Genomic DNA, 24828 nt, shown 5'->3' on the forward strand with positions numbered 1-24828 from the left:
CGTGGGCTGTTCTCGTGGTAGTGTTTAGCAGTGCTCCCCTTTATCAAAGGGTTGCCTATGAGCACGCTACTCATTTCTGAATTTGGAGTTCTCCTCTCACGTGAGAGTTGAGTTCTCTGTTTTCCCAGAGCACCTGGAACCAGCAGCATCAGGCAAACTAGGCCCTTCCTCCGCCTCTCTGATGCGCTGAGTTTTTTGGCTAGCTTGCAGTACGCTTACCCTTCTGATTTCTAACAATCGTGCTGTAGGTCGAGCCTCCTCTCGTTAAGAGCTGGGTGTTGTGCTCCCTCAGTTAAGGTAACTTACTGCTAGCCGTTCCAGCATTGGAACATGCTGTAGGTCGAGCCCCCTTCTCGATTGAGAACTGGGTGTTAAGTGTGCACTGTGGTAAGTTCGCACGCTAGTACTCTGCATTCTTTCTAAAATCCTGTATGGTGAGGGCTTCGGGCGGCAGCTTCGTGCCCTTTCTTGAGCTGGTTAAGCCCCGGTTCCACCTTGGGCACCACTCCACCTAGACGATTTTTTCCTGGTATTTTAAAGCAATTGTCCTGAAGTGTAATGGACATTAAATAATTAATGCCGTGGTTTAGGGGGTTGTATTTAGGGCTCACTGGATGTGGCAAAAGAAACAATGGTTGTCAGGAAGAGCTCAAATGATCTTACAATTAAGATTCATCATTGTGGTGTAAGTGAGTCTATGGGGGTTACAGGAAAAACAGGAATAACTCATGAAACTTTACCATCATTTGAATCAGCTTTCCCGATTTTGTTTTGCTGTACACTCTTAAAATTAAAGGTGCTTAAAAGGTTCTTCACAGTGATGCCATAGAAGAACCATTTTTGGTTGCACAAAGAACCATTCAGTCAAAGGTTCTTTAAAGAACCATCTCTTTCTTCTTTCGCCACAAAGAACCTTTTGTGAAACAGACAGGTTCTTCAGATGTTAAAGGTTCTTTATGGAACCATTTAGACAAAAAGGTTCTTCTATGGCATTGTGAAGCACCTTTATTTTTAAGAGTGTAGAATATTGACGGGGCCTCTGTCATTACAGCATTCCGTAAATATAATGTTAAAATCTGCTTAATATTTTCCAAAATAAAAGGAAGACATCAAATGGTTTTTCCTACCTGAAAGAAATACAGATTACAAAAGTTTAAGGTCAAACTAAAGTTTTTTTGCGCTTAAGGTTTGATTGACTTTCAGGTAAAACCCAACAAAGCTACAAACAGTTTATATTACTGAAAATATGTTTGCACTATCATTTGCAAAATAAGTTACTGGAGAGTTTATGTTAAAATTTTTCCACTTTTATTCTGTCATGCTCACAGGAAGAGTGTCACTTTCCTCTCTCTTTGTTTTGAAAGGTCATGCATGACGTTGAGAGATGTGACGGGCTCACGGATGTCACTGTTCTCGGCTCCAGGAGCAATTAGCCTTTAGGTTAACGCATCCGTGTGATGGTTAGAGCTACAGAGATATTGCAGATGTTCAGCTGACCTTCTGTCAGCACAGCAGATAAGAAGAACCCTCACAAAGACTGAGGAAAAACTAGTCTAAAGCACTATTTAATTCTCAGAGAAACTGATGTATTTTTTTTTCCATTGCACTCTTAAAAATAAAGTTTGTGCAGAAGGGGGTTTGTGCAGTGTTTCTGTAGAAGAACCAAATTTGGTTCCTCAAAGAACCTTTCAGTGAACCGTTTTTAAGAAAAACATTTTTTCTTAGAGTATAGAAGAAGAAAAAAACTTGTTCCACTATGAAGAACCCTTTTTGGAATGGAAAGGTTCCATGGATGGATGTTAGAGGTTTGTCATGGAACCGTAGATGCCAATAATGAACCTTTATTTTTAAGAGTGTAGCAGTGCTTGTTTTGACCATTGCAGCATGTTTTGCTGTTATTCCAGCATATTGAGGACCGCATTTTAAAGATGGCATATCAATTTAACAATTCAGTTTCAAAATAGCAATTCAGTTCTTAAAAGTTCATCTGTTTCAAAAGGTTTTGGTCTATCTATCTATCTATCTATCTATCTATCTGTCTGCCTGCCTGCCTGCCTGCCTCTGTCTGTCTGTCTGTCTGTCTGTCTGTCTGTCTGTCTGTCTGCCTGCCTGCCTGCCTGTGCCTGCCTGCCTGCCTGCCTGCCTGTCTGTGTGTGTGTGTGTGTATGTGCATAATATGCTGATATAGATGTGACTGATTATTCAACACTCTTTTGTCAGTTTGCAATTTTTGGTGCCTTTTTTTCTCTGTCAGTTTCTTATATTCTTTACATGCATGCACATGAACATTGCATGTTCCTTTTAATTGGCTCCTCTGGTCATTATTTGCCATAGAAACAAGCAGTACTCAACCTTAGGGAGCCCTGTGCCTTTGAGAGCTGTCGGCTATGTCTCGCTCTGCCTGTATAGAAACTTCCAGGCTACTAAACAGAAACCTAATTACTGGCACAGGCCACACCAGGCTTTTACAGTTATATCAACAATGGAGGGTATCATGGAGCACTGTTTTTCAGGATGTTGACTCTCTGTGCTTTATGGGAAAAACATTAGTACTCTTATGTACAGATGATAAAGACTGAAGTCCATATTGGCAAGCGACATGTTGATCATTTGTCCTGGGGCTTGTGAATGGACTATAGGCCTAAAATTTGCAGTTTGTCTCCTTCGTGTTTTATGCAAAGCTTATATCCAGTGTTGTCATCTTGTGCGATAAATCCGGCTGCTGGTCATTGTTGCATGGTCATATGATCAGATTAATTTCCTGATATAATACTGATATGACACTGAGCACTGACAGCAAGATAGAAGAAGAGAGATAGCGAAGGAGAGAAAGGTTTCCATGACAACTACACATCCTTGACAAATGTAGGGGATAAGAAAAGAATGCGTGTGCATGCATGTGAGGAAGAAAGAAAGAGAGCGAAGATTAGTATACCTGGTCTGAGTCAGAACAACATTGACTCAGACGACTGCTGTCAAGAACTGCTATTTTATAAGCCATTTAGTACATAGCCTGCCCTACATCAATGTATCAACCATTTAGAATAATAATAATAAAAACTAATAATAATAATAAACCGTTAAATTTTTTGAAGAAATGTGAGTGAGTCTGGCTGTGCAAAAGTCATTGCCATCATGATGCTTGGGTGTGTGGGGTTTTATCTATGTGAATTCTTTGAAAGAGCCCACCCTCAAGGATATAAGTATATTTTCATCCTTAGATAAAGCTAGGGGCGCTCTTTCAATGCAAATCTATTGGACGTTTTTGCCCATTTTATCGTCACAGATATGGCAAAGAGACGTCGATTCATCGTTGATTCAGTTCGTTCTCTGGGGCAGCTAGGTGAATCATAAGTACAATTTGCTTTGAAAATTAATAACGTAGGCCTACCTCTTATCATCAAACTAAAATCATTCATTTCCGTAATACAAACTGTGCGAAATGACGATTCAGACCAGAAAGAAAAGAACCGACTCAAAAGAGCCATTCCCGAATCGTGCATTGATTGTTTTGAGACAGCTGACAGTATGCGACAGGGGTGTGGACTCGAGTCACTTGACTCGAGACTCGACTCGGACTCGAGTCCCAAATTTGATGACTTGCGACTCGACTCGACATAATTAAAGGGGTCATATGATGCTGCTAAAAAGAACATTATTTTGTGTATTTGGTGTATGAAATGTGTTTATGCGGTTTGACTTGAATCTTAAAGCTGAGGACTTGCAACTCGACTTGGACTTGTCTGTCTTGACTCGGGACTTGACTCGAGACTTACTTGTGACTTGCAAAACAATGACTTGGTCCCACCTCTGGTATGCGACACTCTTTTGAGTCGGTTCTTTCCATTCAGGATTATCGTTTTGTACAGTCTGTGCCACGGACTGTACAAATTAATTCCGGAAAAGTGCATTGCTTGTTCTGGTTCTAACCAGGTAATGTGAGACTCAGGAATAAATGGCTCTTTAAGTCGGATCTTGTCTTTCCAGTTCAGTTGAATGATTGAAAGTGAGTGAGTATCTTTTAGTATAATTGATATATGCTATAAATAGATAATATTTTTAAATAGATTTTACTTTTCCGTTTTCATTTTATTTTAACGTTTTAGTAGAATTTTGTTGTTTTTAGTTTAAATTGAAAGTATGTCTATATCGTTTTTATTCATCTTTATTCATTTAGTTTTAGTTTTAGTCATTATAGTGCTTCAAGTTAAACTAAATAAATAAGTTTAAGCTTTTTAATAATTTTTTTCAGTTGACGTTTATTTTATTTCAAGTATTTTTTTTTACAGTTTTATTTATAGTTCTTGCTCCAAAGAGCCATTCATTCCAGCACACTGTCCGCTGAGAATCAGAAAGCTTTAAATACACAATTGTTACCTACGTGTTCAAACCTTTGAGTAGTTTATATCTCATTGAGCAACACTGATTTTCCCTACTGTGACTACTGAGACTGATTGCCATAAGACCTTATCAAAAGATGATTATTAATAGGCCAAGCAGATTGCAAAATCCATCGCTTTTTCGCTCTAGATGTCAATTCATTTTACACTTAATTCGTCCGCAGCAGTTTAAACACACTGTTTACACAGCCAGCATGGCCTCCATGACGTCTACTGGCCTGATTCAGAGTGTCCATTGCTCCATCAGACCTTTATTTCCTGTTGTCTCACCCCATCCCCCTTCGCAGGTCATGGTTTTACCCCACTTATTGTTCATACACCATTACGTGTTGCCACGTCTCTTAATGACAACCCCAGCTATTACGGTGACAGCTTAGATGATATGGCAGTAATCAGATGCGAGAGATTATCTCAATTGGCTGATCTGGTTTTTCCACATTTGACGTGCTTGTGTGCATGAGAGTGTTTGTGCTTGTGCATGTTTGATCAGTGAAGCCTTTTAAGGCTTTTTAATTGCACAGTACATTACCAGAAAAAGGAGCGTTTTGCATGACTGAGTACTTCCGATGCTAAGAAAATCCTTCAAGCCTTTGGTTTGTGCAGTGGCATATATATATGGTATATTAGCCAAAAGTTTTGTTTTTTTTGTAAACTCTCTATTTTCTGGCCAACTCTCCAACCCCTTTTTAAAGAATACAAACATGCATGTCATTCATGAACTTTGCTACTTTTCCTCATCTATTTCCAGGTGCAAAGTCTAACGTGTTCTGCTTAATGCAAACAGGTGTTGCTAGGTGGATGTGGATGACTGCAGCTGCTTCAGCAAATGGACTGTTTGCTCAAAAGCCCAACTGATAGGTCTACTCTGAGAAAAGACCTGCTGATTTATTCTCGTGCATTGTCTAGCTATCTGTTAGCATCCCCATTCATCTCAATGGCAGTTGCTTGGCTGACGCATAATAACATGCACAGTCTCAGGCCCTGATAGTTCAAAAGAAAAAGAAAAGAAAATATTTATAAATATTTAAATATAAAAATGTAAATATAAAAATATGTATTGTTTTGGAATATATTTTACAGAAAGCTATACATTTAACATTCATGTTTACTACATCTACATTTATTTAAAAATAACATAAATCATGTAAACTATTGCATGTGAACAATAAAAGGACAGTAAAGTTAAATTTCCTGTTTGAGAGGCAGGTGCATCTGGGAAGCTCTTAAGTGCCAGGTATATGTTTGTTATTAAGAGATGATATATATTTAGGTTAGAAAACAATATGTAAGGTTTTTGTCATTTTTATTATGTATGCATTATGTATTTTTATATAATATTTCTATCATTTATTTACTGAGTAACAAAAACTATATAGCAAACTGTGAAAGGTGAGTTATTAGTTGTTGTCTATAAGGAGTTATATTATTTGGAATAAAACACTAATTACAATAACTTTGCAAAACTTTCATTAGCCTACTATTCCCAACAGACGTTTTTGCTGACATTTGTTTTTTAAGAGGTTGAATTTTTGTATAATATTTTGATTTATAAGTAAGTTTTTTTTAAAAGGTAGATTTGAAGGTAAGTTGCTTCCAGTTTTGTTGCATTCAAAAATTATGAACAATTTTTCATTTCAATCCTTAAAGCAACTGATTTTTTAACCCTGCAATATGAGTTCCACGGTGTACCCAAACGTCTGTTCTAAACGTTTGGTGAGCTAATTAATTGGTAAGAAATTTCACGAAATTGACGGGCTGATTTACGGCAGCAGCTATCCACTGTGTTTTATTTACGACAGTGAATTCCACTCACTTAAGTGTATTGGCGTTTGTTATTTTAATATTTAATAAACGTTCAAACTTATTTGGCGCTATGTTGCACCTCCACAGACCCATTCCAACATCACAACTCGTCGTATTATTGTAGAATTGCTAGTTTGCAATTTGTAAACACTTCTTCGTTTTGGTGATTCGTGTGCTCGGAACTGTGAATACTCCACATGAGGCCGCGTAAGGTCGAGCCAAACAATTGATTTTATCCGGAAATGCTTCAGTCACCTGGACTTGTGTACTTTATTTACGACAGTGAATTCCACTCACTTAAGTGTATTGGCGTTTGTTATTTTAAGATTTAATAAACGTTCAAACTTATTTGGCGCTATGTTGCACCTCGACAGACCCATTCCAACATCACAACTCGTCGTATTATTCTAGAATTGCTAGTTTGCAATTTGTAAACACTTCTTCGTTTTGGTGATTCGTGTGCTCGGAACTGTGAATACTCCACATGAGGCCGCGTAAGGTCGAGCCAAACAATTGATTTTATCCGGAAATGCTTCAGTCACCTGGACTTGTGTAGGTAAACGGGACGCAGTTTAATAAACATTACATACATGAACTTTTAATAAACATTACATACATGAACTGTGCACTATTTATAAAGTAAATTACAATGCTCTTAATAATGACCATTTTAAAGCTGGTTTATCCTGTTTGCTCTAAATTTAACTGGCACCGAGATGCACCTGGACACAACACAGTCCATTCAGAGATAACAAGAGCAAAATTGTAGCTCTCGAGTGACATGCACAGATTCATAAACCCCTTAAAACAAATGGACATGTGCCTCATGCATAATCTCACACAAAACAAAAGACGCTGACATCAAAAGAGGCCGGTGTCTGTCTCAAGGTTCTCGCTTTGATAAAAGCACTTGTTTTGGCACGACACTGCGCCTCGGGTTCATCTAGAGTGGACGCGCTTCGATAGACCGCTCTGTCTGGACCATTGTGACACTGACTGAATAAACTGGTGTGAATATTCATGAGGGCTTATGACCTCCTCATCACGATCTTCTTTATATTCATACACAGGGCCGTAGCTGGTGGGAATGAGTCTGGACCGCAGTATCTAAATCTTCATACTGAATTCATTCACTACAATGTATGAATGTATGATGTAATGATTACATCATGCTTTACATCGTAGCATTCCTGTTGATATTATAGGCTACACATATTGTCCATTCTATGTTTCTTTTTTTTTTTTTTGATTAATTGTTTTAAAATATTTACTTGTATTTATTTTCATTTTCCTGTTTACAAAAACTGGTTATGTGAATTGTGACTATTATATATTTAAATACTATATTAAAATGTAATGTAAATATGTATTTCTAGCCTGCTCTTTATTAATGGTGTTTCTCAGTCATATGACGTAAGTATTTTGATGATGCCATTAGGTTTATTCAACATTATATTACATAAATATATTTTAGAATTGTATTAATAGTTTGAAATCATTAGTCTGCCAAATCAATTTGGTGGCCAACCAACTTACAGGAAGCCGTTTTGTTGTCATGTGACAAGAAAACCTTAAACAGATTGGACCCCTATAGACCGTCAACAGTCTTAAGGTCAGTATGTTATTAAGAAATATAACTTTTTCTTTTTTTTATTAATGATAAACTTGTCAACATGTAAGGTGTTCTGCTATTTATTTATTGGCATAAATTCTATTGAAAATCTATTAAACATGAATTACATTTACTTAGATTCATTTAAACCATATTTTATTTTCCTTTTTTATGTATGTAGGCCTATATGTATTTGTGTGTGTCGTTCCACATACAGTATATATCTGTCTATAGAGGCATACACACATAAAATATATTTACAAACGTGTGTTTAACATGCTAGATTTCTGTATTGGAATGCATGTGATTGCTGTTTAATATGGATATCGTATTTGCATATGCAGCTCGTGTTGTGGAGCTGTTCACTGCTGCGGTGCTGAAACCCTCTCCTCATGACGCACACAGTTACGCCAGCTATTTAACTATTTCTGAACAGCTGTTCCCTTATTTATTTAGTCTAACTTCGGATATATCTGCTAGTCTAAGGGTAATGAGGCCAATGAGATATTGATTTGAACAGTTGCATATACAACGAGATTATAAAATCTAACCCAGTTCTAGAAGGGTTTCGCGCACATTAGTGCGGAATGGACCTTGTATTTATTCTCAGATTTCATGTTTTCAACAAAAGCTTCCATTCCTGCTCAAATTTCTAAGTGTAGAAATGCTCGTCGGCTATTTATAGAGAGACATTCCCCTCCTCTTCCATACGCAATTCACCCCGCCCGACTCCCTCGGGACCCGAGCATCCTACCCCAGGTAGAAATTGACGTCAGAGCGGTCCGTAATTTGACGTGTAAACATCCCTTCCTCTTCCACGACTCTCTCATTGGTGGCTCTCCATGCGCGTTCAATTACTCGCTCACACTGCATCAGAATTATCTGGAGAATATAGCGTTTACCAAGGAAGCCGAACTGACATTTCCCGTGTTTACATATTCTGTATTTATTTATTAACTTATTTCTATTTAACTGTTTCGTATCCATCGTGATCATCCAGATCATTTTTAAGTGTTTGTAATTGATTTGAAATGGAAGAAAGATGTCGTCCAATGTTGCTGTGCAGTATTCTTGCTCTGTTCTGTGCGCTGGTGTCCTCAGCTGTGGACAGACAGTATCTGAACGAATGGGCGGTGGAGATTCCAGGAGGATACGACAATGCCCGATCCATAGCCGACGAGCTCGGATACAAATTAGTCCGACAGGTAAGTCACGCCAAACACTGTGCTTTTCCTCCATATAGTAGGATAAAACACTTGTCTCACACACATCTGGCTCTGCTTTGCATCCGTGTTGAATGAAATCGTATGTTGATGTGGTTGTGTAATGCGTTTATTCATAGCAACACCGTTGCTTTACCAGATCACGAAAAAAACGCGTTTAATCAGTTGAACATTTGCTTAGCCATAATACAGTGAAATGTTTGTTGAGTGATGGTTGAATGTGTTTTGCAACTAGGATACTTATTATTTTTCATATATCTGTGTTAGATCTGACATCTGAATCCACCTTTTCTATATAAACTCCATACAGCAGTTCAGTAAATGCAATTGTAAATACAATTTTTACCTGCTAATCAGATGTGTCAAATTTTATATGAGTAAACATTCACCTGTTGTATCATTTAGTTCTCTTATAAGAATGTTTTATTTCATTGAATAGAAAATAAAGGAAACACAACTGTAAGTTAGCTGACAGACCTATTAATTCTGTTAAAAATATTTTTTTTTGTGAAATAGCTACAGGCCGACTAGACCAGACAGATGGGAACTGCGTCATTATGACCAGGCTTAATTTAGCTCCAAATATGAACCAATCTCTTCAGTCAGTTCTCTCTCATTTGTCTGCAGATTGGAGCGCTGGAAAACCATTATTTATTCAAGCGGCACAGTCACCCTAGCAGGACCAAAAGAAGTGCAGATCATATCACCAAACGTCTGTCGGAAGATGACAGGGTATGAGATTTTTCATAACCCATTCATTCTGTGTACAGTACGTAATAATAAAATGTGCATTTATTCCAAAACCCCACTGAGATATTCAAAAAGAAATGGTTCTGGGCACCTGTGGCTTCTTCTGTAGGTCTCTTGGGCTGAACAGCAGTATGAGAAACGGAGGGCCAAACGTGCCCCGCTGGGGACCGAATGTAAGGACTGCTCGGTGGACAAACTCTTCGACGACCCTATGTGGAATCAACAGTGGTATCTGGTGAGTCTCAACATCTTTACTTTGTCAAAAGCGCGATTTGAATTTCTTTGGCTCTGCAACATTGATTCCGGAGGTATTTTTTTCCCATTCATTTTCCTCATAGATATTTTTAAGAAGTTCTAAACCTTGAACCAACTAAGATAAATAATTTGAAAGTCAAAAGGCAAATACAATACTATGTACTTCACTTAAAAAAAAAATTTTTTTTTAAGATTTTAAGAAATTGCTAGTAAATTTCACAAATAATTACAAAGAAATGGCAAGTAACACACTGATATTTGCAAGAAAGTCTGTAGAATAACTGAAAGACTGAAATAGTATATTCTAGTAAAATATACTCCAATAATCATGATCTTTACAATTTCAAATAACTATTTTTCACCTCTTTTTATGACTGGATGACTCATCCAGTTAAGCATTGTGAATGTCATAATCGAATCAGAAACAATTAAAAAAATTATGATAAATCATTGAATAAATAAAAAAACATGTAGTTCACTGATAAGCTACGCAAAATCATGTTCATAATCGCAGGCGATTCGATCTGCGATAATGAACGCGATATTGCCTAATTGTCAGAGAACTACGGCTCTGTGTAGCAAATGCCACTCCATCTGAAAGCAGATGATGGAGATTTACTACTAATCACGGAACCGGCTTTACTGACGAGATGCGCATGACAATCGCATGCGATTAATTGTACAGCCCTAGTCTTAAGCTAAAAAAATGAGAGTCTACAACCATTATGCAATTTTCTATGATATCTGTCAACTCAAATCTGCAGACTGGCTCTGACTTGTGGCAACAAGTGACAAGTAACTCTGGGCAAAAGTCATGTAGTGTATTCCAGTCTTTAGTCATTTGGCAGAAGTTGAAATCATATTCATTTGTTTACTTGTATATAATATCATTGCTTAAAATCCTTAGTGATCTCAGTATGTTGGACTTAAAAATTTCATGTGGACAAAATCCATCTACAACGGCTTTGTTAGATTTTCCTATAAGTGTTGTAAAAGCCATTGCAACAATCTTCTCTGGGATGATGATGTACATTTCCTGTCTGTAGGCCTTCATTACTGGGTCAGCTGTCCCTCTGGACTTTGGCACTATGTGCAGTTGAAACCCATTGTTTTTAAGCTTTCAGAGCTCATAGGCTAAACAAAAATGAAATTGTAAAGGAGAACCCTCCTTAATCCCAAACAACAGAAGAGCCAATCACACATTAGTACCAATTTACTGAAACACAATGGACTGATGGGTTTATCTTATGGAAGCCAAGCTCTTAATGCCAGAGAATGGCTTCAGTACAGTCACAGATGGGAAGGATTCAGCTGCCTCTAATATAGATCACAGCTCATGGTTTATATAGTAAGTCACTCTAATCAAATTGAAAACTTCCATTTGCATTTCCGACTGAGGGATTAATTTTTTGGACAAACGTTTTATTCTAAAATGCAATTTAGCAGTGGCATGAACCGGCAATGACCTTTTGTTCTTTTTGCTCAACAAGTGCGCTGTTTCTACACCTCTTTATTCGTGTTTGGAGCATGTTTGTGTGAGCGCCGCAACCTCTTAACCTAATTGCTCATGAAGCTCCTGTCTGGTTTTATTTCAAACTCTGTCTGTGTTGCTGAATTTAGCTTATTAGATGATGTCAGCGTTTCTGTTTATTCATATTAAACTCATTAGACTAACATAAAAGTAAATATTGTCAGAAATTAAATGAATTGCATTTTAGTGAAAAAGAAAGAGGATTTTCAAGACAAACCTACCATGAGTTCAGAGCTTGGTGTGTGGTGGAATACGTAGAAGCTACAACTGATTTTTAACTTCATTTTTTTTATATAAATGAAGATTAATTGCATAATTATGCTCTACCCATAAACTGGAAGAGTGTTCAACCAATCAGATAAGCTGCTGTTACCATGGAAATGTAAATTGTGCCAAAAAAGTGACCTTTCACTCCCATGAAGCATTGACGTAGTTGTTTTTATATATATATATATATATATATATATATATCTGATAACACTCATACATATATATATATATATATATATACATACACAAATACACACATATAAATACATATTTTTATACAATTTCATAAAATGTAAAAATGTTTATATAAAAATTTTCATAATTGTTTTAAATGTAATAATAAGATAATACATATATACAGTTTTATAAATATTTTTGTATTTGACTGTAATTATTATATTTATATTTATATGGATTCTATTATGTCATTTGCATTGCTTCAATGGATGCTCAGGGTTGGAACTGAACTCTGCAGGAAGGTAGATCTCCAGGAGCAGGGTTGGGCAACCCTGGTTTATATCATAGTAGTCAGTTATTTTAATGTTTGCTTCAAATCAAAGTTTGTAATATTTTGATCCATCGTGGAGCTGGTTGTTTTGTCTTATAACTCTTTATTGCAACATTTGTTTTTTAAATGAACAGAAAAACGACTTCATCCAAGGCTGCTGAAAAGTGGGCGGTCGCTGTTGCGCTCTATTGGTCAATATGAGTGATGAGGCAGTGAAGGCAGGTGGTTCAAAAGGGAAAGAAAGACTGACGTTCAATCTTGTGAGATGAAAGGGTAGATAGAAAAGAAGAAGGATATGGATTTATGGAGGAGAAAGACGGCTCAGTGAATGGATTACATTTCACCAGAGAGGACTGCTGATAATTCAATTAAAGAGATGACTCATATGCTTCCATTCTTTCTGTATGGAGAACGCTGTGTGGTTTGATTCATATTTTATCTGTGTGGTACTGGGTACATTGAACATTTTTAGATGTATCATTGTGTTTGACTGTATCTCCTTAGAAGCAATGATCATGTTAGAGAGTTTATGCACCTGCCAATATCTGAGATGCCCAGTAAAACTTCTTGACTCACTTAGAGGTGCTATGAAGGTGGTAGATCAGCGATGTGTACGTCAGCTGTGGGCTTTACAGCCCTCTTGAGGTTATGCTGGTCGTGATTGTGCTATGTGGCAGAGCCATCATGTGCGGTGGGTCGTCTCTTTTACTCGCCCTCCCCCTCCAGCCTTTCTGGAGTCAGACCTCAGCTATGAGTCATGCTTCATGGTAATGTTACTGCAGCGTCTATGCTTTATTTGTGAGCAGATCACAGATCTCTTTCTTCCTTTTTGTGCTTTTTCCTACCACTTTTATGCCCCAGGCAGCTTTGTTACATTGCTAAATACGCTATATATATTTATATACACACTAGTGGTGTTTTGCATGTAAACAACTTCTTAAATAATGTGACTAGATCTTTTTAGTGAACAAATTGTTTTCATTATTTTACGTCCACTGATTTGTAAATCCTTTTTGAGTAAAATCCTTTTGCACTTTTAATAGCTTTTTCCAGCCTTCAAAGACTAATTGTAGCATGGAAAAAATAGTCTAGGATTTATGGGATGAGTGACTACACTCCTTCTTTGATTGAGTAGGTGTTTTAAGTCTGTACAAACTGAACTAGATATCTGTGTTGTGAACAAACAGAAATAATGGGACATGTGTGGTATGATTGAAGCTTAAAGTTACAGTGACCAGCCCATTTACCTCATTTACATTAAAAAATGTTTGAAATAAACATTTGTATGAGCTACAAAGTTATATTATACAATAAAACGTAAAAAAGAAAAAAGATTTCAAATCACTATTTGATATCTGATGATTTGATGTGTGATAATTCTGACTTTTTATCTCATAATTTGGACTTAGTATCTCATAATTATGACTCATAATTTCAGCATAATTATGTTTTAATGTCATAATTTTGACTTTTTATCTCATAATTTAATTTTATCTCATAGTTCTGAAATTCTGAAAATGTCATAATAATGAATAATCGTAATCTCATAAGTATGACTTTTAGGTCATCACGACTTTTTATGTTATAAATAATGCATTGGTAAATCTTTTTCTCATGTTTTATGTTAGAATTAAAACATTTTATCTCATAATTGTGACTTCTGAGTTTCTGAACATTTCATAATTGTTATTTTATTTCATAAGTATGACTTTTGCGTCGTAATTATATATATATATATATATATATATATATAATTATTAGCAGTTATTAGCGGTGTTTCTGATGTGGCAGAATTGGACTGCCATACGAAGTTGAACAAATTGAGGACAAAATAAAAGATCTGCTTATCAGTGGTGCTTAAATACTTTTAGATATATAGGCATAACATTTCTTAGAGCAGTAAGAATTTAACAAATCTACATGAATGATGTAGATGTACTAGCCACTCAACAGTGTATTTCCCATCATTGCACAGCTGCTCTGTGATATTTAATTATCGGTCAATAAGAAGAAATCCCCTCACGCTCTAGTCTAGGCTGAAAATAGTCTCCACAAACCAAAAGGTCAGCATGGACGATTACATCGCCGGCTTTCATTTTCAAACAAACAGCTTTTGTTGGAAGGGTCAGTGGTTGAGTCATACAAAAAGGGCTTTTGTCTTCATGAAGAGGTTGAGAGTAGAGTACCTGAGAGTGTTGAACGGTACTCATGAATATGACCCTGGATTGCACACATATTCACTTAAACTATCTTTCCTAATCCTCCCTTTCCAGCAAGACACCCGGATGTCATCTTCCCTGCCCAAACTGGACCTGCACGTGATCCCGGTCTGGAAGAAGGGCATTACGGGCAAAGGAGTGGTCATTACCGTGCTGGATGATGGCCTCGAGTGGAACCACACCGACATTTACCCTAACTATGTAAGTGTGTCATCATTGGAAATGCCTACTCGACCACCATCCACTGTTGTTTCCATGCCAACGCCGACCCCTCAACCGTGCAGAGGATAGTGACACCTACCACGACTAGAGCAAAGCCATTTGATGAGGACCTCCAGTACAGAAGGTCACAAACAAACAATCCCACTCGCTCATTCAAAGCTATTTAAAAATTCACTCTGAATGTGTGGCATTTACATAAGGCTGCAGTGAGCCCAGCATCCCTTTTTTTGCAATAGAGATGACTCATAAATCACAGGATAACATCAAACATCTGTCTCCTATTAGCATTTGAGTACATTGTAGCATCAGCCGTCGCTCTGATGTTGGCTTGTTTACAAACAGCAGTCTTACAAAAAAGAAAGCCTTTAATCGAGTGGAGACCCGCATGTGTCTGATGCTGGCGATGATAGTGTAATTGACTCACATGTGTGCGCACACACACTTCTCTGAGAAATAAAAACAGAAAACTTGTTAATAATAATACATTTTTATTAGCATAAACTAATTTTTTATGTATGTTTATTAAATAAAAAAACATATTGTAAAAAGTGTTAAACACATGATTTTATTTCTAAAAAACATTTTAAAATAAAGCATATAAATATAAAAAATGAAAGAAACATAAATAAAATAAAATAGCATAAACTATCAACACATTAAACATAAAAAGTCTAAAAAAAGTTTGGGGTCTAATACATACAGCTTTCTGCATCATGCTTTCTATTTTTTTTATTGTTTGTAAAAGAGAATGCATTATGAAACCATAAACCAGTGTTATTTTAGTATCAGTGAGATATTATAGATATTACAGTTGAAATATAGTTTTAATATTTTGCATTAGTTTTTATTTCTGTATTTTCTGTTTTCATTTTAATGTTTACACAGTTGACGTTTATTTTATTACAAGTAACCAAAAAGGGTTTTTATGGTTTTAGTTTTAGTTAACTATAATAATTCTGCTGCAAACTTTGTCACATGCCCTCATTACATTGCTACGTTCACACCATTTTGGAATTTTTATAATTACAAAGTTAACCGACACCGTATTCTGTTTGGCAGCATTTATCCCAACTTTCCCAAAAAACATTTACATTTTTGGACCAGTTCACACACAACACGTTTTTGCGTTTAAAAGCGTTGGATGCAGAATAATGCAGTTAAAAAAAAAAAAAAAACTTATTTCATCTTTTTTTAAATGTAGTGTCATGTGCAAGACACTACAAATGACACAATATGTGATTAAATGTAAAAAAAAAAAAAAAAGTAGGGCAGTGGAATGCAAAAATATAGAGTTTTTTGTTAACAAGACATTTTATGAGCACTTAGTTGGATTTCTACACTATGAGCATTTCTAAAAAAATACTTTTTTTGAGTCCAGGGTGTGAACAGTATAAAAAATGTCAATTACAGTAATTCTGACTCAATGTAAACACAGCATAACTCACTGTCCAGTTATGATCCCAGGAAATAACATATTGTGTTTTTTTTTTAGAAACAGTAAGAGTAGTATGCTACTATCCTATTCTGAACGATTCTATTCTTCTCCCTTCCTATAAAAACACATCTGATTGCCACATACTGATACTACTGTTATTTATTCTGCATATGCTAGAAAATGTTTTACCGCAATCCTTATTTATTCTTTCTCCTCACTGTATAGGATCCTGCTGCTAGCTATGATTTTAATGACAACGATCCAGATCCCTTTCCCAGATACGACTCCACCAATGAAAACAAGTGAGTAAATGAATCTCTATACTCTTTCATTTCTCTAGATGAATGGACAGAAAATCTCAAGAGCTCTGATCCACACTTGAAAAACACAAGGACAGATTTTTCAAAGCCTTTAGCCTTTCAATTATGTTAAGCACCTCATACAGCGATAAGGAGACTGACTGGAGAATGTTACCAGCCTCGGACTGGCATAGTTCTTTTCTGCCCTCTTTAAAGAGATTAGCAGATTTATTTAACATCATACTAAATCTGTTCAGAGAGAATTAGAACAGACTGCCGTTGCTTTCCAGCTGCTATGAAAGGAGAGCTGACAGTGTCAGTAGGTCTGATCTGAGAAGGTCTGTTCTCCATCAGGGAACGAGTTTAATCCATTCCATCACTCGTGCTGTCTTACATAAGAGGATCAGAACCCATCCACATCTATGTGGCTCAGAATTACATATAGAAGTCAAGAAAGAAATCAAATCAGCACCAAACCTCTCTATTATATGAAAACTAGAGCGCTCAATAGGTGCCTACACATATAACCAAATATTCTTTTAATTTTTTTATATAATTGTTGAAATCTAATTCTTTAATTAATCCATTATGAAATTATAGTGTCAAAGGAAAGCAAAAAAATAGAAAGTATTGAATTGTTTAATTATATTGTTTATATACAGTGCTGGGTAGATAACTTATTGTAGTCCATTACTGATAACAATTTACATGATGATGAAATTATACTTAGTAATGTAATTGTGATTAAATACATGACACATTTTAGGAAATATAATCCAACTACTTTTGGATTACTTTTTCACCGGGGTTTCTCAAACTGGGGTTTGTGTAGGAACTGCAGGGGGTTCGTAAATTAAAAAGCAGATAATTAATTAAATCTTAAATTAAAAGAAATAAATAATTTAAGAATTTAAATAATAATAATAAAATATTTTAAATATATATTTTAAAATAAATATTTTAAATATTTTTAAATGCCTATTTTAAGGTGATATATATTATTTGTTTAACCTGTGTGTTCTCTTAATTTTACATGTAGTTCTAGCTGCCTGACTAGTTGCTTGTCTACATGTACAGTTCCACAAATTTGGAAGAATTTCCAAAAAAAGGTTTAAAGAAAAAACAGGAAAATAATCAGATTTAAACATGAACATTGTTGTACTCATCTGCAGTGTGTTTTGGATGTAGATTGACATCTTTGGCAGTTGCATTGTTGTTTTTCAACAATTCTTCTTGTTGCTTTATTTAATAATTAAATCAACACATTTAATTGACAGTCCTGGTGAAAACGAAGCTTTGCAACGGAAAAATAAGTGGTCGTGGAAATAGAAACAGTCATTATTCTTTCTCCATGTGGTTGTGTGTCTCTCTCAGGCTATGCCAGTGAATGACTCATACTGTGCCAGCTATAGTGCTTCTGTATACACACACACACACACACACATACACAAACAAACACTCATAATTATGCACACACTCTCTTGAATAGACATGGAAGGAAACAAATAATCATTAACAGTTTTCAAGATCAAGCACAACTATAATCATTTTTAGCAAACGACTCCATGCAAAATGTAATGTTATCTAACAGTTATCCATTGTTTGTCTCATCTTTGACATCAGTCACTGAGAACAATTTTCCTCTATTTTTTACAGTTATTAGCGGTGAATGAGAAGACTAGCATCATTATTGCTATTGCTCACATTCAGGATAAGGGATATGAACAAACACTAACCCAAAGTCTCTGACATGATTTCTTACATCTTATGGCTTCTTGAGTAGAGATGTTACTTTTTATAAGAGATTAGACTTGAATGATTTTCACTTAGACGACAATTAAAATGATAAAAAAGCGCATATCTGGTGTTATAGCATTTGAGCTGAACCTGTAAGCAACCACCTAGCACTCAAAACACCCTAACAACCACCAAGAACACCTTAGAAACAACCATAAGACACTAGCAACTATAGCAACAGCCCAGTCCATTCAGAACTGCTGTCCAACTAGCAACACCCTAGCAACCATCCAAAACACCTTAAAAGCTACACTAGCAACAATTCAGTAGCCACCGAGAAAACAATAGTAACCATCAAGCAACCACCAAGAACACACTAATAACCACCAAAACAAACTAACACCAATCCAGCAACCACCCAGAAAACAATAGCAACCACCAAGAACATGCTAGCAACTATCAAGAACACCCTAGAAACTATATAGCAACCACCTAGAACACCCTAACAACCATCCAGAACATACTAGCAACTATCTAGCAATCCAGAACCCCTGTCCATCTAACAACACCCTAGCAACTATCCAGAACACCCTACCAACCACCCAGAAAACACTAGCAGCCATGCAGAACACGCTAGCAACCACCCAAAACATCCTAGTAAGATCTAGCAACCGCCAAACACCCTAACAACCATCCAGAAAACAATAGTAACCACCTAGCAACCATCCAGAATACCTAGCAACCACCATCCTAGCAACTATCAAGATCACCCTAGAAACTATATAACAACCCCCTAGAACACCCTAACAACCATCCAGAATACATTAGCAACAATCCAGCAACCACTCCTATCAACAACCATAAACACCCTAACAATCCAGAAACCATCCAGAACACAATAGCAATCACTTAGCAACCACCAAGAACACCCTGGAAACCATATACCAACCACCTAGAACACCGTAGCAACATTCCAGAACACACAAGCAACAATCTAGAAACCACCCAGAGCATTCTAACAACCACACAGAACACACTAACAACAACACCCAGAACACACTGGCAACCACCTAGCAATAACCAGTCCATCCAGAACCCCTATCCATCTAACAACACCCTAGCAACCATCCAGAACACCCTAGCAACTACCCAGAAAACACTAGCAACCATCCAGAACACCCTAGCAACCACCCAGAAAACACTAGCAACCATCTAGCAATAACCCAGTCCATCCAGAACCCCTGTCCATCTAACAAGACCCTAGCAACCATCCAGAACACCCTACCAACCACCCAGAAAACACTAGCAATGATCCAGAACACCCTAGCAACATCTAGTAATCACCAAGAACACCCTAACAACAATTCAGAGCATACTAGCAACTATCTGGCAATCCAGAACCCCTGTGCATCTAACAACACCCTGGCAACCATCCAAAAATCACTAGCAACCATCCAGAACAGTACACACTAGCAACAATCCAGCAACCACGCCTATCAACTACCATAAACACCATAAAAACCCTAACAACAATCCAGAAACCATCCAGAACACAATAGCAATCAACTAGAAGCCATCCAGAACACCCTAACAACCACCCAGAAAACACCTTCAACTGTCTAGCAACCACCCAGAACACCCTAGAAACCATGTATTAACCACCTAGAACACTGTACCTTCCAGAACACACAAGCAACAATCTAGAAACCACTCAGATCATCCTAACAACCACACAGAACACCCTAACAACAACACCCAGAACACACTAGCAACCATCTAGCAGTGACCCAGTTCATCCAGAACCCCTGTCCATCTAACAACACCCTAGCAACCACCCAGAAAACACTAGCAACCATCCAGAGCACCATACCAACCACCCAGAACACCCTAGCAACATCTAGCAACCACCAAGAACACACTAACAACCACCAAGAACATCCTACATCCTAGCAACTAACACCGTTACAACCACCAGAACTTGTAAGCATGTAGTAATGCCCTAAAAACCATTAAGAAGACCTTATCAATCACATACTAATGTCCTGGCAACCACTGTTGCATATCAGTGTTGGTCTACAAATGTAGATATAATGAATTTTGAACATGCTGGCTTTATTCAATTTGAATGGAGCTGAATTGTTACCCTGTTCTCTGCTGTATATCCTCAGGCATGGTACCCGATGTGCTGGAGAGATTGCCATGCAAGCAGACAACAACAAATGTGGTGTCGGTGTGGCCTACAACTCCAAAGTGGGAGGTGTGTGTTGTCAAGCTGTGTTTGTTCACTTTTTGTATCTTAAATGATCTGGTTTGACTGGTGTTTGTAGTGTGATTATATAACAACATTGACCTCTACAACCGGTCATGCACGTACACAATTTGTCCATGTCCACTTGGACATATAATCTTTAGTGAGTCATAACATCATATAGCAGCACAGATTATGGGATTCATTTAATCACCAGCATTCAAACACTTGAAAATTGTTTTGCCGTTTCAGCAAAGGTCATCTTTTGTGCTTCTCATCTGCAGGGATACGAATGCTGGATGGAATCGTGACAGATGCCATTGAAGCCAGTTCCATTGGCTTTAACCCTGATCACGTGGACATCTACAGCGCTAGCTGGGGCCCTAATGATGACGGGAAGACCGTGGAGGGGCCTGGGCGCCTGGCCCAGAAAGCTTTTGAGTATGGTATCCAGAAGGTGAGAAGTGTGGGAATAGCTACGATCAAGAACACACTAGCAACCATCTAGCAACCCCCCAGTACAACCTAGCAAACATTTAACAACCATCCAGAACACCCTAGCAATGACCACCACCCAAAACAACCTGGCAACCACTTAGCAACCACCCAGAACACCCTAGCAATGACCAAGTGCATACTAGCAACCACCTAGAAACCACTCAATATAACCTAGCAACCATTTAACAAACATCCAGAGCACCCTAGTAACGACCACCACCCAAAATCACCCTGGCAACCACTTAACAACCACCCAGAACACCCTGGCAGTGACCCAGAACACCCTAGCAACCATCACAACCATCAACACACCCTAGTAACCCTCTAGAAACCACCCAGAACACCTTAGCAATGACCAAGAACACAATAGCAACCATCTAGAAAGCACCCAGTACAAGCTAGCAACCATTTAACAATCATCCAGAACGGCCTAGCAACGACCACCACCCAAAACACTGTGGCAACCACTTAACAACCACGTAGAACACCCTAGCAATGACCAAGAACACACTAAAAACCACTTAACAACCATCCAGAACGCCCTAGCAGCCACCTAACAATCATCCAGAGCACCCTAGCAACAACCACCACCCAAAACACCCTGGCAACTATTTAACAACCACCCAGAACACACTAGCAACCAACTTGAAACCACCCAGTACAAACTAGCAGCCATTTAACAACCATCCAGAGCACCCTAGCACCCTAGCCACCCAGCTAATACATTGTTCTAATGACGTGTAACTCTTAACACAAACCCATTATAATCTCCAAATAACTGTTTTTACTCTAGGGTCGTGGTGGGAAGGGCTCCATTTTCGTCTGGGCGTCTGGTAACGGTGGTCGTCAGGGCGACAACTGTGATTGTGATGGATACACAGACAGTCTGTACACCATCTCCATCAGCAGTGCATCCCAGCAGGGTTTGTCTCCCTGGTACGCTGAGAAATGCTCCTCTACACTGGCCACGGCCTACAGCAGCGGAGACTACACCGACCAGAGAATTGTGAGTCTCATTTGCTTCGGTTATACATGTTCTTGCTGTTATGATCTCAGTTATTATATTGCTTTTGGTTTCCTTTGTGTCGAATGACTAAATGTCTCCTTGGAGAGCAATAAAATAGATTGTCTGACAGCTTTGAGTCCTTTTGGTTGGTGTGTTTGCTTGTTCTCTATTGGGTTTTGTTGTGTTAACATTTTATCTTTTGACTTATTGTCTTGCAGACTAGTGCCGATTTGCACAATGAATGCACAGAGACACACACTGGCACGTCTGCATCTGCTCCATTGGCTGCTGGGATATTTGCACTGGCTTTGGAGCAAAAGTATGTCAAACATCTTGCAATTTGTATGTTTTTTGTTTTGTTTGTAGGATTACATTGGTTTTACATCAGTTCTTACAAGAAGTGATTTCGATTTGAATAAAAATATGGATGTACTCTCTTGCTCTCCACACTAGTCCTGATCTGACCTGGCGAGACCTTCAGCACTTAGTGGTTTGGACGTCTGAGTTTGATCCCCTGGCCAATAACCCAGGCTGGAAAAGGAATGGAGCTGGTTTGATGGTCAACAGTCGTTTTGGGTTTGGTCTCCTGAATGCCAAAGCTCTAGTAGATCTGGCCGATCCCAAAGTCTGGAAGCACATTCCGGAGAAGAAACAGTGCATCGTCAGAGATGAGACGTTCCAACCAAGGTATAGTTTGCTTCCTCATATTAGGATAAAAACACAAATATGGCTTTTTGCAGCAGATACAAGGCTGTGGTGTTGCACCTCACACATGGAAAACAAAGCCACCCTGATCTCCAGCCATCTGTTACTGCGCTCAGCTATGGCGATTTATTAATAGCCACATTAATTCAACAAATCCAGTGTGTGTGTGTGTGCATTTACACCCATCTGTTTGTTCTTTACGATTGCTTTTGTAATTCAAACGAAGGTATATTTTGGGAATTTAGAACTGGAATCCATTTTTATTTAAGAGCCAGAGCTCTTGAATTGTTTTACGTCCTGCATTTACGTCATAAACCTTTAGAGATTGTGCGGCTTTAGTGTTTAGACAAAGCTCAGCTGGAAGAAGGGCACCTGAACAGATGTTTAATTTCCCTGGATCTAAAATTCCTAGTAATGCAAATGTCACGACACACATTGTAATGTTGTTTATAGCATGCCACGTACTCATGCACAGCAAAAGCACATGCCGTTTTTTGGTATTTGCTGTACCTTGTCTAAAGCATTGTAGAATGAGTGAATGGCACACTTAATAGGCTGTCCGGTTTGTCTGTCCATCCATCCATGAGCACTTGTTTTAGCATTTAGTGTGCATTATCATCATGGCACTTGCTTGATGCAAAGTCTGTGACTTTCAATGTAATCTGCAGGGATTACGGTTCATATCGCTCATGAGTTTCTGTCTAGGGAACAGAGGGCAGAAAAATCCCTTCATTAATGTTCAAATGTCAAATTAATGCTTGTGTTTTACAAATATTACAATTTAAACTATTTTTTTTCTACTTGAATAAGTCTTAAAATGTAATTTATTCCTGTGACAGCAAAGCTGAATTTTCAGCAGCATTACTCCAGTCTTTAGTGTCACATGATCCTTCGGAAATCATTCTAATATGCTGATTTGGTGCTCAAGAAACATTTTTTAACATTATCAATGTTAAAAACAGCAGCTGCTTAATATTTTGTGGAAACCGTAAATCATGTTTAAGGATTCTTTGATGATTAGAAAATTCAACAACATTAATTTGAACTTTACGGTCATATTATCAATTTAAAGCATCCTTGCTGAGTAAAAATATTAATTTATAAAAAAAAAAAACTAAAAACAATACTCCTTTAATAAAAAAAATACCCTTTTTTGTTTACAGGCCATTGAAGGCTGCAGGTGAGATATCCATTGAGATCCCCACTAAGGCCTGTGCAGGACAGGCGAATTGTGTTGTATCTTTGGAGCATGTGCAGGTGGAGGTCAGCATTGAGTACACACGCAGAGGAGACCTGCACATCACGCTGACATCTCCATCAGGTCTGACAAAAACACTTAAACACACTACCATGTGCACGTTTGGGAATGAGAATACTGATTTTGGGGTTTGTCCCATTAGGTACCACCACAGTCCTGCTGGCGGAGAGAGAGAGGGACACATCATCCAACGGTTTCCGAAACTGGGCCTTTATGTCTGTGCACACCTGGGGAGAAAACCCCACCGGCACTTGGACCCTGAAGATTACAGATACGGTATATAAAAGCATCTCTGCAAACAAATATTAAATGCACATGAAGTGCCTGCTTATCACAATCTATTTACTTTACTTTACTTTTACTTTTAGTCATTTAGCAGACGCTTTTATCCAAAGCGAATTACAAATAAGAAAAAGTAATTAAAACTAAAAGCTAAAGCTCTATAAATACTATATATATATACACACACATTTAAGAAAATAAAGTATTTGAAGAACAGAAGTATTTCCATGTCTCTTTTACATACAGTCTGGACGGATGGAGAATGAGGGTCAGATTATCAGCTGGAAGTTGATTTTGCACGGGACGTCTGAGAAGCCAGAGCACATGAAGGAGGCGAGGGTTTACACACCCTACAATGCTGTACAAAACGATCGCAGAGGAGTGGAACCGATGGAAGACATGATCAAGGTCAGAACAGGAGTCAAACTATAGAAAATGTCAATGTGCAAATTATACAGTAACTGTAGAGCAAATTTCTTCTTATAATTTTAGTCCATGGTTCAACTTGTGCAAACAATTTGTTTTATATTCACATTTATATAACAAATTTGTATTATACAGTATATA

At 37.6% G+C, this 24828-nt stretch overlaps 1 protein-coding gene across 2 annotated transcripts in view; it reads left to right on the top strand.

The window, feature by feature from the left end:
* The first annotated feature begins 8309 nt into the window (after nucleotides 1–8309).
* Nucleotides 8310–24828, top strand: part of LOC107739678 (neuroendocrine convertase 1-like) — an 18834-nt gene continuing 2315 nt past the window's right edge. For both annotated transcript variants that reach the window (XM_016551871.1, XM_016551872.1), the window contains exons 1-13: nucleotides 8310–9020; nucleotides 9666–9770; nucleotides 9898–10023; nucleotides 14626–14772; nucleotides 16454–16530; nucleotides 20433–20521; nucleotides 20797–20969; nucleotides 21804–22016; nucleotides 22235–22335; nucleotides 22470–22703; nucleotides 23885–24042; nucleotides 24122–24255; nucleotides 24508–24669. In XM_016551871.1, coding sequence (XP_016407357.1) covers nucleotides 8847–9020; nucleotides 9666–9770; nucleotides 9898–10023; nucleotides 14626–14772; nucleotides 16454–16530; nucleotides 20433–20521; nucleotides 20797–20969; nucleotides 21804–22016; nucleotides 22235–22335; nucleotides 22470–22703; nucleotides 23885–24042; nucleotides 24122–24255; nucleotides 24508–24669 — 1893 coding nt within the window. In that variant the 5' untranslated portion in view covers nucleotides 8310–8846. The remainder of the gene's footprint in view (nucleotides 9021–9665; nucleotides 9771–9897; nucleotides 10024–14625; nucleotides 14773–16453; nucleotides 16531–20432; nucleotides 20522–20796; nucleotides 20970–21803; nucleotides 22017–22234; nucleotides 22336–22469; nucleotides 22704–23884; nucleotides 24043–24121; nucleotides 24256–24507; nucleotides 24670–24828) is intronic.

Source organism: Sinocyclocheilus rhinocerous, unplaced genomic scaffold (assembly GCF_001515625.1).
Source record: "Sinocyclocheilus rhinocerous isolate Xijiao unplaced genomic scaffold, SAMN03320098_v1.1 scaffold585, whole genome shotgun sequence".
Lineage (NCBI taxonomy): Eukaryota > Metazoa > Chordata > Actinopteri > Cypriniformes > Cyprinidae > Sinocyclocheilus > Sinocyclocheilus rhinocerous.